This window comes from Danio rerio, chromosome 21 (assembly GCF_049306965.1).
Source record: "Danio rerio strain Tuebingen ecotype United States chromosome 21, GRCz12tu, whole genome shotgun sequence".
Classification (NCBI taxonomy): domain Eukaryota; kingdom Metazoa; phylum Chordata; class Actinopteri; order Cypriniformes; family Danionidae; genus Danio; species Danio rerio.
The window spans coordinates 31,974,584-31,994,415 of record NC_133196.1 but is presented as its reverse complement, the minus strand read 5'-3'; the positions used below and the strand labels follow the sequence as shown (position 1 = coordinate 31,994,415).

At 38.1% G+C, this 19,832-nt stretch overlaps 1 protein-coding gene across 7 annotated transcripts in view; it reads left to right on the top strand.

Annotated features, from left to right (window-relative positions):
- The window catches only part of cxxc5a (CXXC finger protein 5a), a 50,438-nt gene that overhangs the window by 19,250 nt on the left and 11,356 nt on the right, over positions 1-19,832 (top strand). For 6 of the 7 annotated variants that reach the window (XM_681066.10, XM_009295514.5, XM_073935983.1 and 3 more), the window contains exon 2: positions 46-1,078. In XM_681066.10, the coding sequence (XP_686158.5) occupies positions 269-1,078 (810 nt within the window). In that variant the 5' untranslated portion in view covers positions 46-268. Of the gene's footprint in view, positions 1-45; positions 1,421-19,832 lie in introns of all 7 variants that reach the window. The other variant, XR_012397226.1, reaches the window with a different exon arrangement.

The following is a 19,832-nucleotide window of genomic DNA, read 5'->3' as shown; positions in this document are numbered from 1 at the left end:
CACTTTCAACATCTTTCCATCTTTTCTTCTGTCTTTGTGTCTTAGTTTACAGGTTGCCGGAGGAAAGATGTGGATGAGGGCTGAAGTCTAGAGCTGAGGGCATCGGGGTCTGCCTGCCTATTGGCCGGCTGATTCACCCATTAAGGGGAGGCTCCACCCTCACCTGGGTACTGAACGGATCGCGAGTGCTGCCTGGCTCCTCCTCGCCAGCCCCCATCCCCTCCCCAACCCCGCCCCCCCTCCCGTGCTCACATCCCGGGGCTGGACCATGTCTGGCGGACAGCCGGAGGGCAGCCGGACACCCAAGGCCCAGGACCAGGACACAGACCAGGACTGTGGGGAGGACAGTCCTGTTATCGAACGCCGTAACCGAAGCGGCATCATCAGCGAGCCTCTTAGCAAGAGCCTGAAGAGGTCTCGCACCCTCTCACAGTACACAGCCGCATGTCCCCAGACCGCCAACGGACTGAAACACAACGGTCAGGCTAAGAGCCACACGGCCAAGCCTGCCCAGCCTGCCCAGCAGCAGCCACAGCAGCCTTCCGCCTCGGCCTTGGTGCCGAGCAAGCTGGACCGAACCCTGGAGCAGGTGTTGGAGGGACAGAATGGCCTGTTGCACTTTGCCCAGGCAGCTGCGCTGCTCAAGCGGGCGGGCATGGAGCACATGCTGCTGCCAGGAGGAATGGGCGTGGGCGTGGGTGGGGGTGAGGTTGGGTCGGTCGACCTGGAGGGGGCAACGGTAGCTGACACAGTTGGGGGTCACACAGATTTCCCGTATGGTGTGGGCGGTGGCTTCCCCTTCAACCCGGGGCTGTTCATCATGACGCCGGCTGGAGTCTTCCTCGCCGACAGCGCACTGCACATGGCAGGCTTGACGGAGTACCCAGTGCAAAGCGAGCTGGCCTCCGCCATTAGCTCCGGGAAGAAGAAAAGGAAACGGTGTGGGATGTGTCCACCTTGTCGGCGCAGGATTAACTGCGAGCAGTGCAGCAGTTGCCGGAACCGAAAGACGGGCCACCAGATCTGCAAGTTCCGCAAGTGTGAGGAGCTCAAGAAGAAACCGTCTGCTGCACTGGAGGTAAACGATACCGAGACTCTATAATTTGTTCAGTTGCTGTTGTTCAGTCATTTTGGAATGTTTTGTGGCCAGAAAGTGTCATAATCTTCATTGCTTCATGTTGGGGTTGAACTTTGTACATGCTGGCTGTTGGTGATGAGCGAGCCTCTGCTGAGGTTTAGTCTGCGAGATGAGGCTTTGGGGTGACAGGTGGCACTGACAGTAGTGGGGGAGGGCGATACGGCCAGACATGCACCATGGGGTTTGTTCTAATCTGCCCCCCACTGCGGCATCACGTCACTCTTCCCACATCCTGCCGCCGTGACACTACTAGGACACTCCTCAGAGACATGACACCCTCCGGTACGGCGCTTTTATAGGTCCCTGCATTCATTAGTTTGCTTTTACAGAGAAATGCGGTTGCTTTTGTTAAGATTAAGATACGTATTGAGTTGGTTTCATGAACCCATTGGTATTTTTAAAGGTGTAGAGGTGGACATGATGTGGATGTATTTGTGTACGTGTTTTTGTGTTTTCTGTACGACGTAATCCATCTGGCCACAGGGCTGTCATCTGGAGCACCAGGTGTCAGTGACGAATGGCTCATCCCCTCCTCTCCCTTTATCAGTGGGGGCTAATGGTCCTCCAGTCTTCTTGCTGAGGTCATCCCCAGGTGTTTGATTTGTACAAATGCTCAAATTTCAATAGTTTTCACATTATCTTAGAGAAAATTATTCATTTATTGAAAATTCATTTTAAACTTAAAATTTACTTAATGATCATTTCTGGTCTCGTGGTTTATGTTATTCCAGGGGAAAGATGGTAACGATTTATAATAAGGTTCAATTTAGTATAATGAACTAACAATGGACAACACTTTTATTGCATTTAATAATCTAGCGTAATGCTAATTTATTAATATACTATTGTTCATTGTCATCAGTTATGTATGCTTATAAGTATTTGTCTATTAATAGCTTATTATTATGTGAAGGTATTTATATGAACCTAGATTGTTAAATGCTAATAAAGTATGCTTCATTGTTAGTTTACTTAAGGAACTGTAATAAGAGATCAGTTCACTCAAAAGAAAAAATTCTGTCATTTAATATGCACCCTCATGTCATTTCAAACCCAGGCTTCGAAGGGTCAAAGAGCTCAAAGTATATCCAAAAAATCTACATTTGTGTTCCAAAGTTCCAAAATGAAGTTCCTGTTTTTTTTATTTTTGTTTTTTTTAATGAGGGTGAGTGATTAATGACAGAAATTAAATTTTTGGCTTTAAAGTCAACTTACTGAATGTCATTGTGAAGTGTTTTATGGTTGTCTTTATATTCATTTCAAAATGTATAATTTCAATCGTCCAAATATACTTCTATTCAAAGGAGGTTGAGAAAAATGTTTTTAAAATAAGTTTATTATGCTCACCAAAGATATATTAGTTGTAAATTAGATAAGCTGTAGATAACCCCCTAGATTCAGCATCATTACTTCTCATTATCCTTCAGAAATAAGACAATTTGATGGTTAAGAAAATGACCTCAAACTTTAAATGTTACCATGGTTTTCATTTAAAATGCGGTCACACTTTATTTTGAAGGTTTTTTTATTGAATTTAAGTTACATTGCATCTACACGTCTACTGATTCTCATTAGATTAAAAGTAGACTGTTAGGTTGGGGTTAGGTTTGGGGTTCATGTAAGTTGACATGTACTTGCTTAGGTTTCTTTTAGTCACTTAAATGTCTTTTGAAGGATCATATCAACTGATATTAAGCAGAGAGTCTACTAATACTCAAATGGACCATCAGAATAAAGTGTAACACTTTATTGTGAGAGTCTATTTGAGTATTACTAGACTGTCTGCCTAATATCTGTTAATACGGACATTTAACAGTCCTTCAACAGACATTTAACTGACTATAAGTAACTTTGCAAGTACATGTCAATTTACACTAAGCCCAACTTAACAGTCTGTTTATAATCTAATGAGAATTAGTTGGCATGTAGATGCAATGTACCTTAAATTCAACAAACGGATCATCAAAATAAAGTGACCAAATAAAGTGTTACCTAAAATACTTTTACATTTTAAAATGTATTAAAATAGTAAACAATTCTTTAAAATAATAATAACATTTCACAATATTACTGGTTTGTTCAAATTTGGTCAATTATAGTAATTTTGGATCAGTTACACGCAGCCCTTCATAATAAATTAGTAAGTAACACAATCTTTTGAGCAGTAGTGTAATTAATAATGAAAGATTTCCACAAATCAAGCAGTTCTGACATAGGTAGACATTCTGAAAATATGAAACATATAAGTAGGTTACATATAATCTGTAGAGCTTGACAAAAAAAATTATCCGTTGAGGCTCTGGCGTGTCTAGAAGAACTTTAAAAGCGTTCTTGTACTGTCTACTTGGAAAATATACAATTTCTCTTATGTTGGATATTTCTGTGCTTGATATGAAATTGTCTCAGTTCAGTTTTCAGTTGCTCATGCTTCGTTTCAGTTGATGTCTGATATATTCACAGGGAGAGGTTTTGGCTTTGTCCATTTGATGTGTTCCACATAAATAAAAACTTTAAATCAATGCTTTTTTCGTAGTTCTGTTTGCTGAATACAGACTCGTCATTGAAACACTGCTGGTAAGAATAATAATGGCAAGGCGATGCTGTGTCGCTAACGTTTCAGCCATTAAAATGGTCTGATAATTCCATGCCACGTCTGCTTCCCCAGCTGTCCAGTCAGTATGGAGTCAAACAAGGTCACGTCTGATGGCGTCTCAGAGCCCCTGCGATTAAAACGTGTCTAAAACATAAAGCACTGTCGGTTTATGGTTTCTTAAATAGATGTTAATTCGAGCGCCTAGCATGATGGGAATAGTTTCGTGCTAAGCGTCTGAGATGTGCTGCACCTGCTGTTTTATTGCTACTAGACAGTGTTGAAACAGGCGCTGTGGAAAGCACAACATATTGATTCATATATATATTTCTGAAAGTGAATTTATTTATATACTTTAAATTGTTTGATGTTGTACGTTGTTGGCTACAGATTACCGCTGTTGCATTTCATAGCCTTTGGACTAGTTTACTTTTCTTGCTAAAAAGAAAAGTTTGTTTGAATCAGATTGCTGACCTGTTGCAAACCATATCATCATACTCGATGCAACACATAATACAGAAATATTCTGATTCATAATTCCTTTTTTAGAGTCAGTTTCTGAATGGAAAGTTTACTTGCTAGATTATATGTGTGTTAGGCTAAAACTTACCCTGCAATAGAGCATTTTGGCTAGTTAAGCTTGTTTAATAAGAAGAAAAGGATGTAAAAATTTAATTGTTGTTAATTCATTTCTATTGTTCTGTACACATTGCTTAAATAACCACCTCACATTGTTCAAATAACCACCTCAAAATATACTGAACAATCTAAAAATTATCATACTTGCACATTTTTCGACATTTCTGCTATTGGCACTAATCAAGATTACATATTGAGATTTGAAGACATCAAATTCAAATCTAAAAAAAAACAAACACTGATCCAGATTGGAGGATGAGCACTAGCTGGAGACTTCTTAAAGTAGTTAAGACCAAGTTTGTTTAATTGGTTAAATAATTTAAGAAGCCTGATGAGGACACCAGTATATCAGTGTTGCACGATGATCGTTCACCAACATAGCGTTTCTTGTTGTTTTGTATGCTTGTGTCTTCACCTATGTTGTAAATTTATTAGATTTACTGGCAGATTTACTTGGTCATTCGGGCTCATGCTGCCCCCCCAATTTAACCAATACAATTTATCTATTTAGACTTTTTAGCATATCACCATTAATTAAATTAAGGTAACACTTTACAATAAGGTTCATTAGTTAATGCATTTACTGACATTAACTAATCATGAACAACACATGTACAGCATTTATTAATCACCTAATCAAGGGCAAGCTGAGGGGGTGTTTTTTAGCCTAACTGTCCAAATGTATCTTTCTTCGTTTCTAAATGCTACCTCCTAAGATCTGTCTCCCCTGAAAAGTTGTTTGTGATGTTTTGTGTATGGTCTGGGGGGTCCAATTTCGCTATACGAAAGTGTAGTGACAAATAAAGGCTTGATTGATTGATAATTGAACATTTACTAATGCATTATTAACATCCAAGTCCATGCTTGTTAACATTAGTCATCATGCACCATGAGTTAACATGAACTAACAATGAACTACTGTATTTTCATTACCTAACGTAAACTAACATGAACAAATACAGTAGTAAATGTTTTGTTCATTGTTTGTTTATATTAGTAAATGCATTAATTAACATTAACTAATGAACTTTATTATAAAGTGTGACCTAAATTAAACATCCTATCGATCAGCATGGTCTTAACCAGCAAGATTAACATAAACCAGTTTCATGCAGGCTGACCATTTTGTCCAGTATAGTTTTATGCCTTGTTTTCTTTGAGCTGTATGGTTCAGATCAGTTTTGTATGGTTTGATACCGGTCAGCCTGGGGTGTGGTTCCGAAAACCATCGTTAGCCAACTAAAGCCGAGTTCAGACGGTATAATTTTAGCCCTAATTTTGACTCACTTACAGCTTTTGAGAAATCGCTGACAAATGCCCGAAATCACAGGCAAATTGGTGTTCATGCACGCGAGTAACAATTACACAGTTTGAACTATCAAAGACGCAATCCAAGAGAATCGCAGATGAGTCGCTGACATCCGTGAGATATTTGGCATGCTAAATATCTGGAGCTGTCGGTGATTCAAAATCATGCCGTGTGAAATGTGTTCTGATAAATATAACAATGGCCATTACCTACAGCCAATGAGAGAGCAGCATCTAGTTAAAGGTGTTTCTTTTTGGTCTATTTGTACCCAAGAAAATGGAGGAAAAACTAGTGTAAATTTGGCAAGAGCACCAGTATCTGTTTCTTGTACCACAACTGGGTCGAAAAAGAAAAACATTGAAGAGATTGCTAATTGAAGATTGCTAATTCCATTTAAAAGCCAGGTGAGCAAAATAAGTGAATTTTCTTCCCCACTAAAGGCTTCATTCTCATTATGTAGTTATTAACAATATACTCTGTGACCTTGCATGTCAATTCTCGCGTGTGTTTGGTTGTGAGTTTGCAGACAGAGACAAAGTTGGCGGTGATTCCTATTCTAAAGTCATGCAGTGTGAAGCCGATGTCGCCGATCCATCTTGCAATGCAGCAACAGAATGCAACAGAATAGCAGCAACAGGATGCTACCCCAGATAGTCATTCAGTATGAGAACATCTGACACGACTACTTTGAAAATTATGCAGTCTAAACTCGGCATAAGGTCACAAGCTTCTTTAAAGAGTTCACACTTAGCTGATGATTGATTATAAAGCTTGTTTGGCATGCTATCCCGGGAGAGAGACCCGAGCTCATATAATCCTCGAGCCCGGGGCTCCCTCCCATTTGCAAGGCGAGAGGGAAGTTGGAGCTTAGGTAGATCTCGAGACTCCCCTGCTGTAGTAGCTAAAAACCAGATAGTGATTGCTCTTAAGAGATAACTACCCACTAAGGAGCATGTCTATGTCAATTAACTTAAGCTGCATGTTTTAGAATGGAGGGAGGAAATTGGGGAACCCAGGGTAAACCCATGTGAGCACGGGGAGCACAGAAATGTCGGAACTCCGCACTGAAACGTTGGCTGGCTTGGTAAGGACTAAAACCAGTGAAGTTCTTGCTGTAAGGCAACAGTGCTAACCGCTGGGCCACCGTGCCACCCATCTAGGAAAGGAGGAGTTGGGGTGGAAGGGGGGATTCTTCAAAACAAAGATGTTATATGGAACTTAGGGTATTTATATTGGCTTAGGAATCGTCTTATTGGTGAATCATAAATTGAATAATGTGGGGCCGGCTGCAAGCAATCATGAGCATGTGATCCTCTCCAAATTAGTTTATAAATGAACTCCACTTGTTACAAACATACCAAATTGATTTGGCATTTCTCGATTCCATTGTTTTAATAAACATTCGCAAACTGTGTAGCAAAAGTGTGCAATTGCAACTACACCTTTAGAGCTAAAGTTAGAAGCATGTTCTTTTGACTGTAATCTATATCCCCCTGTGTCCTGTTCATTTTGAACATACCAACATCCACTTTGAATGATTGATAAAAAAAACTTAAAGCCATCTTTCTCATGTGTAATTTGCTTTCAAAGTGAACTTTTAGCGAACTTGTGACTATTGGACTCGATTTATAGTGCACTCCGAAATCATTTATGTAATTTTGACCCCAATGCACTCCTGATCAGGCTCGTGTTTCCACTGTCAGTGGTACCTTTACTTGGTAGGTGATCAACATAATGTTTGCTGATAAAACAAAGCCGTATGGGTCTTTAACGTATCGCATCTATCGCAAAATCAAGTTCAATATTTCAAATACAGACACTCAGCAAATGAATGCAACTAGAGGAAGGAATTGGCATCTTTTGCTCAATTTTCAAATGGCTGCCTTGACAACATCAAAAGAAGACAACAAGTTTTGATTTGATCATGGTTAATTTCTATGTGCTGTGTTGTATTATTATAGTGTCATCTTTGGTGCCTTCTGTGTTGTCGCTCTTTTGTCTTGTTGCTTGCACTCATGGCAATTCTCTGTAAGCCAATAGCATTCAGCAACAGCCAACATCCACAATTTTTGTACCGTATTGTTGTGCTAGGTACCATTTGATAAGGTTGCCAAAACAGCGGTATGTTACAATATGATATTTGGGCACTTCTGACAGTGGAAACTGAAAAAAAATATATTTTGTACTCTACTGTACTGAACTGTATCAAAAATGTACCATTAATGTTTACACCTTTAAACCATCTCATCATTGTGAATTACAGTGTAGAATCCAAACTGTATTAGCACTTCATTCCTTAATATCTTTGCTTGTAGCACAAGCGTAGACGAGCAACTTCATGCAGCATGACCAGAAAGTTTTGTCATTTAACATCTCATCACCATTAACTAGAACATAAAATCCTGTCCATTGACTTGGGATTGGAAACTAATTTACCCCAAAAAGCTTCTTACAGACTTACTAGTATTACTCATAAACATTTGACCACTTATTATGTTATTGACATCAGTGTTGGTAAAAAGTAATAAATCAATTTGTTATGTCTGACATCACATACACAACTTCTGGGTCCAAAAGCTCTATCAGAGTATATAGTGAGGCTCAGTAAATAGTACCAAATAAATACTCATAGAGCGCTGTAATATTTATATTCCTGACAAATATCAGATGGCCAGAAAGTGATAGACTTTTTTATAAATGCTTAAAATGTTGGTGTCTGTGATGGAGAAAGTGGAGAGACTGTTGTGTACACCATTTTTTTTATAAGAAAATCACATTGATATGTAATATGACTGAAGTGGTCATCAACAAATATTTTCTCAAGTCAAAACAGTAGTGACTTGGAGTCGGAAACAATAATCCATGTGTCACGACTTAACAAGTTGATTACAATCTTTACAAAGTAGCTGAATGTTTTACATAGTTACTTTTTAAGGAAAGTAATGTATGTTATTGTATTTTTACATTTACATTTAAATTAAGATAGGCTTAAAATTGTAATGTTTTACTTTTTTACCCAACACCAAATGCCCTTAATTAGAAGATTGGATTCTAAACTAACTTAAGCTACACTAACCTGGCCATCCAGCTACATCCATGCAGGTCATTTCATCAAAATGAACATGGTGTCAGCATGGAAGTCCTGACTAGGTTAATCCGACTAATTTAGTCTTGGTGCAGGCTAACTACTTTCATTAGTTTGTCATTTAAACCACTTAAACCACTTTGTAAAGGAACGGAGGGTCATATCATAGCTAAACTAACAAAATCTATCATTTTTGTAACTAACTTGGTTTGCAACCTCTTACATCATAGGTCTCAAACTGGATTCCTAGACGGCCGCAGCTCTGCACAATTTTGCCCCAACCCTAATTAAACACAGCTGATCTAAATAATCAAGGTGTTCAAAACTACTAGAGACTATTAAGCAAGTGTAAAGCTGTGGTCACACTGGACTTTGTCTCCCATAGACTTCCATTCATATGCACGCGAATATGTCAGACCGGAAAGGCAGGGTCATGCGTTAAGTTTCGCAGGTTGCTGTGGTGCAAAGTTCAAGCTTGGTAAACTCTGACCTGCGAAATTGCATCACTAGACTGCGTGAGACCAATCGAGGATCAAAACATAACATCTCTGGACAGAAATTTAAAACATGAAGCAATCGCTCGCTTTTTTAAATGCCTAATAAGCTTGTTTAATCCCGCCCCTTTTCGCATCGCCACATGACAGAATATCACACACACAAACTCTAGTGTGACCGTAGCTTAAGTTGGAGGTGGTTGGAGCTAAACTGTGCAGAGCTGCGGCCCTACAGGAATTGAGTTTGAGTTTTTCAGGTTGTCAGAGACATTTTGTAACTTTATTGTCTATTACAGGAGTGCCCGAACTCGGTCCTCGAGGGCTGGTGACCTGCAGAGTTGAACTCCTACCCCAAATTAGACACTTGAAGCAGCTAGTCAAGCCCTAACTAGCATCCTAGAAACTTCCTGGCAGGTGTGTTGAAGCAAGTTGGTGCTAAACTTTAGCATACTGGCCTTTGAGGAGCGGCTTTGGGCACTCCTAGTCTAGCTCATGATTATTACCTAGAAAATAGAGTATTTTCTTTAAATAACTTGTATTTTCTATTAGCAAGATTAAGTTAGTCATCAATCTTCTTGTAGGGTGTCCAACTACACCAGTACAGTTTTAGAGTTTAATCTCCCTAATAACTCATCACCATTATTACAACTTGGAGTCTTAACAAGGTCAGCAAGTTCCTCATAGTCTGAGAAGTTTCACCAGTAAAGTTTTGTAAAAAGACACTGACTGCATCCCTATAGAACATAGTATTCTGTTTATAAGCATGGAATTCTTAACCAGCAAGCATCTTGCAGACTCACTGTTAAAGACTCTGCTGGTACAGATTTATCATTTAGAGTTAAGCTCATCTCATCACTATTAGACTATCTGTGACCATGTGTTTTGTAACCAATTCAACCAGAACATGCGAGTCTTTTATATAAAATTTACCCTCACCAGCCACTTGATTATGTACACTTTACTAGTACCGGGTTGGTCTATATTGACATGATAGCATCACGCAGGATCAGCAACAATACTCAGGTAGGCTGAGGCGTTAACATGATGCACATTTGGTACTAATAGGCCAAAAGTTTGCCTGGAAAATATCCCCCACACCATTATACAATGAGTTTTTTTTTAAAAAATCTCTTTTTAATGAGATTTGCTGGTAAGTTACTGTTGCTTTTCTGTTAGCTCGAACCAGTCTGGCCATTCTCCTCTGACTTCTGTCATCAACAAGGAATTTGCACCCATAGAACTGCCGCTCACTAGATATTTTATCTTTTTCAGACCATGACTATAGAGATAGTTATGCGTGAAAATCCCAGTAGATCAGCAGTTTCTGAAATACTTAGACCAGCCTGTATGGCACCAACAACCATGCTACATTCAAAGTCACTTAAATCACCTTTCTTCCCCATTCTGATGCTCGGTTTGAACTGCAGCAGATCGCCCTGACCATGTTTACATGCCTAAATGCATTAGGTTGCTGCCATGTGATTGGCTGATTAGAAATTTGCATTAACAAGCAGTTATACAGGTGAACTTAATAAAGTGGCCGGTGAGTGTATTTTCTAGCGTTATATTCCTACTTAACTTAAACTGCAATTGAAACTTGATCATTTAGTAATTTAATCTGCTTAGTAACTCATTGCTATTATAAGACTATTGAGTCTGTGGAATACTTAACTAACTTAACCTCAAGGCTAACTAGGTTAGTCAGCTTCCCACAGAATGACCAACACTGTAAAATAATTCAGAAATTAGCTACTCTTCAATATTTTGTAAATCATATTTTTATTTTGTTTATTATTATTTTTATTTACATATGCTTTTGAATTGCATTATAGGACCCTGAAAAGTTTGAAAAGGTGACTTTTATTAACATTTTTAACAGTTCAAAGTGATAAATTGTCTGGATTGTTGTTGTATTACTCTACAAAAGCCTTGTTATAAACTGTCAGTACATTTCTGTTATCCTACAGACTCATTTTTCTATATATTATTTCTTATATATTATATTATTTCAAACTACTAAAATAAAAGTCACTATGTTAAACTGGGGCTTTGAATTTTCAACACCAAAAGTCGACAGAGCAGAGGTTAAGCTCCAATAATGCAATTCACAACTTTAAATAACTGGAAAACTCCACCTGCGAATCACAAAATACGGAAAGTGTTAATTAATAGATATATTTTACAGGGCTTTCTGTCCTCAGCACTTGCAGTGAACTTCTATCGAACTGAGTGTTTGCTGGTTGTATTGTGTGTGTGTGTGTGTGTGTGTGGTAAAGTATGTTGTGTGTGTGTTTGTTTGAGAGCGAGGGCACAGGCAGGCAGTGATCCTGCAGCACTGGGTGTTTTCAGCTTTCACGGTGCATTGCTGGCGTCTCAGAGAGAGCCATAAAAACACAGGGGCGAGTGAGGGGGGAGTCCAGGCCTTCGCCACCTCACACCTCACTGACTGGAGATGTGGGGAATTATTTTAGGAAGCCTGCGTCTGAATGGAAATAAAAGAAGCACTGGAGAATTAGAAGCGTGAGTCTCGTCCTACTGACGCTCACGTTCATCTGCGTGGAGATGCTTGTTTGTTTGTTTATTTCAGCTGTAATGCACACTTGCTTGTTAGCATGTGTTAGCATAAGTGTCTGTGAGGATTTATGATAATTAAATTTCATTCATTTGTATTTTGAGTCTTAAAAAGTGTTGGTGTGTTTACGCATACATTTTCTTGATGATGAATGTTAGGGTCTAGTGCTGAAGGAATTTTCATTTTATGTTTGTTTTATTAAACAAAAAAAAAAAAAGACTACGCTGGCTGAAACGGTGGCTCAGTGGTTAGCGCTGTCACCTCACAGCAGGAAGGTCGCTTATTCGAGTCCTGGCTGGGTCAATTGGCATTTCTGTGTGGTTTGCATGTTCTTTTCGTGTTCATGTCGATTTCCTCTGGTGCTCTGGTTTCCCCTCACAGTCCAAAGACATGTGCTAAGTAAATGAGATAAACTAAATTGGTCTTAGTGTATGTTTGTAATTGAGATTGTATGGATGTTTCCCAGTAATAGGTTGCAGCTGGAGGGGTATCCACTGTGTAAAAAGCATATGCTGGATAAGTTGGTGGCTCATTCCGCTGTGGCGACCCCTGATGAATAGAGGGAGTAAGCCGAAAGAAAATGAATGAATGGACTGAGGCTAAGCTGGTCGACTAGTCTTCTAAGGTCTGTTTGGCTGATTGGCAGTTGGAGTTTTACTCATTTCTTTGCTTGTCAGACTGGAATATCAGCTCACTGACAATTTTGGTGAATTAAAAATGCAAAAATTAGAATAAAAACTAGAATATTCAAACAGTTTAACTAATACTAAAAACCTGAAACCCAATAAAGTTCAACTGATTAATAATTATTTTTTTAGTTAGGTGATGTATTTATTTGACATTTTCTGGTTTAGGGTTAGTCTGTAACAGAATTTCATTAAGTAAAATATAATTTAAAAATGCAGCACGGTGGCTCAATGGTTAGCACTGTCATCTTACAGCAAGATAGTCACTGGTTTGAGCCCCAGCTGGGTCAGTTGGCATTTCTGTGTGGAGTTTGCATGTTCTGCCTTTCCTCTGGGTGCTCCGGATTCCCCCAGAGTCATGCAAAGACATGCGCTATAGGTAAATTGGCTGTAATGCATGCATATAAATGCGAGAGTGTATAGGTGGTTGCAACACAGGCTCATTCTGAAAACGTAGCCCTATGTACATTACAGAAGATAGTAAATTATGTAGCCAGAAGTACGTATGGCTGCATTTCATTTTTAAAATGAACGAATCAGGGTGGTATGGCATCATTCCTTTTATTCTCTCCAACTGACCATTTACCTCCGTATGGACGACTTTCCCAGTGTTACTAGTTTATCCAGTAGCTCACTATGTACATTGGTGGACTTGAGACGCATAGAGGAGTTGACCATGACGAAGAGATTCGATTCCGGCAAAAAACGGTTCCAGAAAGCGAAAAAGACAAAAACAGAAGCCATAAAAAAAAAAAAAACAAGTAAATAACAGGATGAGAATATGGTATAATCTGAAAACGTGGTAAAATCAGGCAAGGGCTTTTCTTTTTCTGGATTGCTTTTTAAAACTGTTGTTTTAAATCAGTGCTTTTGAAAACACTATTGGTTGGGATTGGGGAGTCAGTCAGTCAACAGCTGCCTCTGGTGGATTTATGCGAGAACAGCATGTGCAAATGACACTCGCAACAGAAATTTGAGAACTAAAAAATCACACACAGCGGCCTCTGGTGGATTTACAAAAACAAAAACTCCAAAAAAACTGCTTCTGGGATGTATTTCGTGCTCTCCTGAAATGTATATAGCATTACGTTTACAAAATGAGCCTGTGTCATTCCACTGTGGCAACCCCTGATAAATAAAGGGACTAAGCCAAAGGAAAATAAAATAAAATAATTAATTCATTAATTCATTTTCTTTTCAGCGTAGTCCCTTTATTAATCTGTGGTTGCCACAGTGGAATGAACCGCCAACTTATCCAGTATATGTTTTATGCAGTGGATTCCCTTCCAGCGGCAACCCATCACAGGGAAGCATCCCTACATACTCATTCACACACATACACTGCGGACAATTTAGCTTACCCAATTCACCTATACCAAATGTCTTGACTTGTGGGGGAAACTGGAGCACCCGGAGGAAACGCGCGCGAACACAGGGAGAACATGCAAACTCCACACAGAAACGCCAACTAACCCAGTGACCTTCTTGCTGTGAGGCGAATGTGCTACCCTCTGCACCACTGTGCAGTCAAAATTGTATTAATTAAATTATTAAAAGAAATACTGTTAACATGGAAACTTTTCTCAACTTCCTCTTATTTTACTAGAATCTAAAACAATCTAAATCAAAAGAAAATCTAAAAAAATACTTTTAAGCAACTAAATACAATTTATTCATATTATATAATATAAATAATAAATAAAATAAAAACATTTAATCAAAATAGTTCAAATAAAAGTGACACACAAATAGATACATTACTAAAACCTTAACATTGAAATGAAAAAGGACGATAATTGAAAAACTACAATATTATAATTGCTCTATACACCTGTTAAAGGTAAAGGGTAAAAAAGCTGTTTATACATATTTAAATCTAAACAACATCTTTCATCAGTGTAATCTCATGTTGTCAAGTTGATTCAATCATATAAAACAGCTTGATATTTTTGACTGATAATGATATAATTAACACATCACAATTAATACCTGGCAAAATGATTTTCACAGCTTAATTAGAACCACATTTATGCAAAACAACAGAAATGTGTCCTCATTTCTATTGTAATAATTTTGTTATCATCTAATTGTCACCTAATTTAATGGGTAAAACAAAACATTTAAAATGACATAAAATTAACATTTACTTACAATTCATTTATTATTTCCTCATCTACTTTGTCTTATTTATTGCTGACATACTTTGTTATGGTTAATGTGGCAGGTTGGCTTAGTTTTGCTTTTTTAGCTTGCTGTATATCAAAGCAAAAGAGATCTATGCAATGTCCCTATTTACATAACAGCTAAATATATGTGTATGTGTGTGTGTTTGTGTCTAATGCCGGTCAAATGTAGGCTTGATTTAAGATGATGGTGATATCAGTGCTCTGAAAGGGGGAGATGGTCTCGTCTTGGTATGAGCACACAGAGAGAAGCTGCCAACTTGCACCTCTATTTGACACCACACACACTTTCACATTCACGCGCACGCACACAGACACAACCAAAGGTACACATGACCGCAGGGCTGCTGCAAAGACATACAGACACTGAAAGCAACAGGCAGATCGGCTTGGATGCTTTTAGAAAGAAGAGGCCTAAAGGGTTGAAATCTTATAGTAGATCACACAGAGAAACATCATATTATTGCTTGCTTGTCACCATACAGTTGTTTTTGCTGTGAATTCATCAATAATGGCTTCTTGTTATGTTTCAGTGAAATAAACACTAAAGATATCTGGTTGGAACTTGAAATTTTATGTTAGATTAGCAAAAACAAAAAACAAAAAAAACAACGATCAAAGCTACAAAAAATCTAAAAACTTTAAAACTTTAACTCTTACAGTGTATTTAACATATATATTACCGGTTCAAGACCTTTAAACCTTCACCTATCAAGCTATCTATCATAGCTAAGCCTAGAAATAACCCAGGACAGTTAAAGTATTCTAGGATCTCTATGTAAGCTCTAGGAACTTTTAATACATGCTAGTAACATGCTATAACGTATCTATAGCAAATTTCTAATTCATGTTAACTGCGCTATACATCCAACCCAGGCTTATTCTGAAAACTTACTGCTATATAAATTTCTGGAGATCGCAAAACACATCCCAGGAGGTTCATTTTTTTGCAGTTTTTGATTATTGATATTATATAATGTTCTATTCTATTTAATTTAGTTGCTTAGAATTTTTTTTTTTCGATTTTTCGATTGTTTTAGATTTTAGTCAAACTAGAAGATGAGAAAAGTTTCCATGTTAACCATATACCTTTTTATACTTATTTTATTTTCATTCATTTATTTTCCTTCAGCGTAGTCCCTTCATTTATCAGGGGTTGATACAGTGGAACAACCCAGGCTCATTCTGAAAACGTACCTCTATATACATTTCTGGAGACCGTAATATATGTCCCAGGAGCTACGTTTGTTTTGCCGTTTTTGTTTTTGCAAATCCACCAGAGGTCACTGTGTACGCTTTTTTGAAATCTCAAATTTCTCTTGCAAGTGCCATTCGCACCCGCCGTTCTCGCATAAATCCACCAGAGACCTCTGTTAACTGACTCACTGGCTGATTGACTGACTGGCTGATCGACTGACACACCCCCTCTCTAAACCCAACCAACAGTTTTTTAAAAACACAGATTGACCTGCCCATCCACTTTCCTAAACCCAACCGACAATTTTCAAAAGCAATAAACAAAATGAGAAGCCTTCGCCTTATTTGTACCGTGTTTTCAGATCTTTTTCATTTGTTTATTTACCCGATTTCTGGAACCATTCTTTGCTGGACTTGTCGTCAGCTCGTGGTCGGCTCCTCTCTGCGTATCAAATCCACTGACGTACATGGCGAGCTAACTGAAGAAACTGGTAACAGCAGGAAAGCCCTCCATACGGCAGTATGCAGTCAACTGGTAAGCGCGAAAAAGAACGGTGGCATACCGCCCTGTGGCGTTTGTTTTAAAAATTAAAAGAATTAAATGCAGCCTTACGTACTTCTGGCTACATAATTCCTGATCTCCAGAAACGTAAAAATAGGGCTACGTTTTCAGAGTAAGCCTGTGTTGTCTACATTAGTAAAAACATTTTAATTTAGTCTAGCTAACATGCCAGCAGCAACAGCTATGACATGTTAAATCATGCAAGCATAAAGTTTTTAAATGGTGAATGCTATAAACTTGCGAGCAACATGTTAGCCTTAAGAAACATTCTAGAATCATGCTTAGACATGCTAGCATAATGTTAAAACATGTTCATTTGTGATAGCAACTTGTTATTAGCCTGTTGTTAACACATTTTAAAGCAGCTAAGATTAGAGAAGCATGCAGTCAACATGTTAGCATTAACAACTGAAATGTTAACAATATGCTTTTTAATAGAAACAATATTGAAACATGTTAGCAAAATTGTAAATATGTTAGAAGCATTTTTACTCAAAATTAGCTAAATCATTCTGGAAACATGCTAGCATTAGCCATCTGATAAAAACGTAGACTTATTTTATTTTGGACTGTAGTTATTCAATACAAAAAATACACCGCTAGCATGCTAGCAACATATTCTTCTCTACTAGCGTAGTATGCTAAATATCCATCTGCTAAAACATGCTATAAATCCTAGTAACATCCTGCCCTGCTCACACTGTGTGATTTCAGCCACTATTTGGTCGTCTGAAAAAAATTCTAATATCCTAAAAGATAATGTAATCCTAGGCTAAAATCTGTGGTCTTTGATCGTTGGTTTGACATGTTTACCGACATACGCTTAATACCCGTTGTGATCAAATCTTCCGTCCGATGAAGATCTGGCAGCGTCAGAAGATTTCAGAGACCACTCTGCAGTGTGACTTTAGTTTGTGACTTGCTAGCATAGTCCTAAACATGTCAATTCTTGCTAGCAACATGACAGTCCAATGTAAAAACATCCTAAAAACAAACAAATTCATGCTATCACTGCCAAGCCAACATCAAAGCTCTCCCATCAAACTCGTGTAGTTTAATGTAACCTTCAGTCCAGAATTTTTAGCTCAGACTATCGAGCGGAAGAAGTGAAACTGTGCTCTCCTGTCCCCTTAGGTCAGTAACAGAGCGCCGTCGTATCACTGACCTGTGGAAACTGAGCCCTCAGCACATCGCAGCGGTAACTTATTCATAGGAAAATCAATAAACACAGATTAAGATGTGGGTCTTCTGGTTGACACCTTGCTGGAATGATGACCTTGCCGAAAAGAGTCACCTCCTTGTTAGGGTCTGCTGTTTGGACAGAGCTGGGGTTAAAGGTCACGGGTCAGGCGTCGCAGTGGTTGCCTGTGGGCTGGTCTGTGAAAGAGGATTGGGCATAAGGGTCAGTTCTTGCGGGTTAGTTACTAGTTAAAGGTCAGAGCTAGTGAATTCTCAGGGGCTCGTGTGTGAACCTATAGTGTTGTGATTTCACGTGATTGTATTGTTGTTGCGAAATGAGTATTTACTTGAATTTTCAGTGTGTAAACTGAGCAGGAGGAGGAAGTGCTGCATGAAACAAGGTAAATATTTATTAAGGACAAAAGTTAAATAAAAACACAACACAATTAAACACAATTCCAAACATTATAGTTTTAATAACTCATTTCTAATAATGGATTTATTTTCTCTTTGCCATGACGACAGTAAACAATATTTCACTAGATATTTTTCTAGACAATTACATACAGCTAAAAGTGACATTTAAAGGCCTAATTAGGTTTATTAAGTTAACTAGGCAGGTTAGAGGAATTACGCAAGTTATTGCATAACGATGGTTTGTTCTGTAGACAATTGAAAAAAAATTGCTTAAAGGGGCTAATAATTTTGACCTTAAAATGTTTTTTTTTTTCTTTAATTAAAAACAAATAAGACTAAATAAAACAAATAAGACTTTAACCAGAAGTAAATATCATCAGACATATATCATCAGACATACTGTGAAAAATTCTTTGCTCTGTTAAACATAATTTTGGAAAAAATAAAAAAAATAAAAAAAAAATAAAAAGGGGGCTAATAATTCTGACTTTGACTGTACATTACTGTTTTTCCTCAGTCTCTTTGGTACATTTCTCAGATCAGCAAAACAGTAAGTGCATTTTTCAAAGCAATGTGTACAAATAGCAAAACACCATGGATTTCCTGCAAAAGCCAGTCTCATTCTCAAAATCCTTAGTTCATCTCTCGAAATGAAATTTCTGTGTCAATGAATGTGTCAGTGCCATCAGAATGAAAAGTCCTTGTGTCATAGTGTACGGACAAAACAATCTGATCACTTAGTCATGTTGTCAATATAATAGTGTGCTCTGGAGGGGTGGTCTGATGTAAACTATGGCAAAAAAATAAAATAAAAAATTGTACTGTACTTTTTTGACAGATTATGTCATTGTGATACAGAAAGGAAAATACAGCACTGCATAACACAAATAAAAACTTAGCAAAAATAAAAATGTGAACATAAGAATCTCCTTTGAGATGCACCATCATTAGAAGAAGTCAGGATTCACCTGGGAAAAAAAATTACCAATTGTATTCAGATTTAGGAAAAAGGTCTAATGGAAATGTATAGGACAATGCATTATGACTAAATATTATGACAACTTGTTCAGCCATTTTGCATGTTAAGACTTATGCCATGAACAAATGATTAAATGTTGTTGGGGGTGAGACTATTCAACAGAGACCAAAATAATCAATTTTGATCAACATGACATAAGCAATTGATAATGTAGGAAAGATCAGAAAATAACACATAATCATTGGCACGGATGTACAAAAGCATTTGCAAATTGTTCAAAGAAATGAGAAACTGCTTTTTGATGTGCACAACTGACACAATAATGTGAAGATGGAACAGATCGTTTTGAGAATTTCAATTTTCTGATCTGAGAAATGGACCAAAGTTACTGAGAAAAACTGTAATACTATTAATATATTAATATTAACACTTTTATTAATACTTAGTAATTCATTCATTCATTTTTTTTCGGCTTAGTCCTTTTATTAATTTGGGGTCGCCACAGCAGAATGAACCGCCAACTTATCCAGCACATGTTTTATGCAGCGGATACTCTTACAGCCGCAATCCATCACTTGGAAACTCAGACACACTTTCATTCACACACATACACTATGAACAATTTACTTTACCCAATTCACCTGTACCGCATGTTTTTGGACTGTGGGGGAAACCGGAGCAACCAAAGGAAACCCACGCGAATGCGGGGAGAACATGCAAACTCCACACAGAAACTCCAACTGACCCAGCCAGGCTCAAACCAACGACCCTCTTGCTGTGAGGCGACAGCACTAGCTACCGT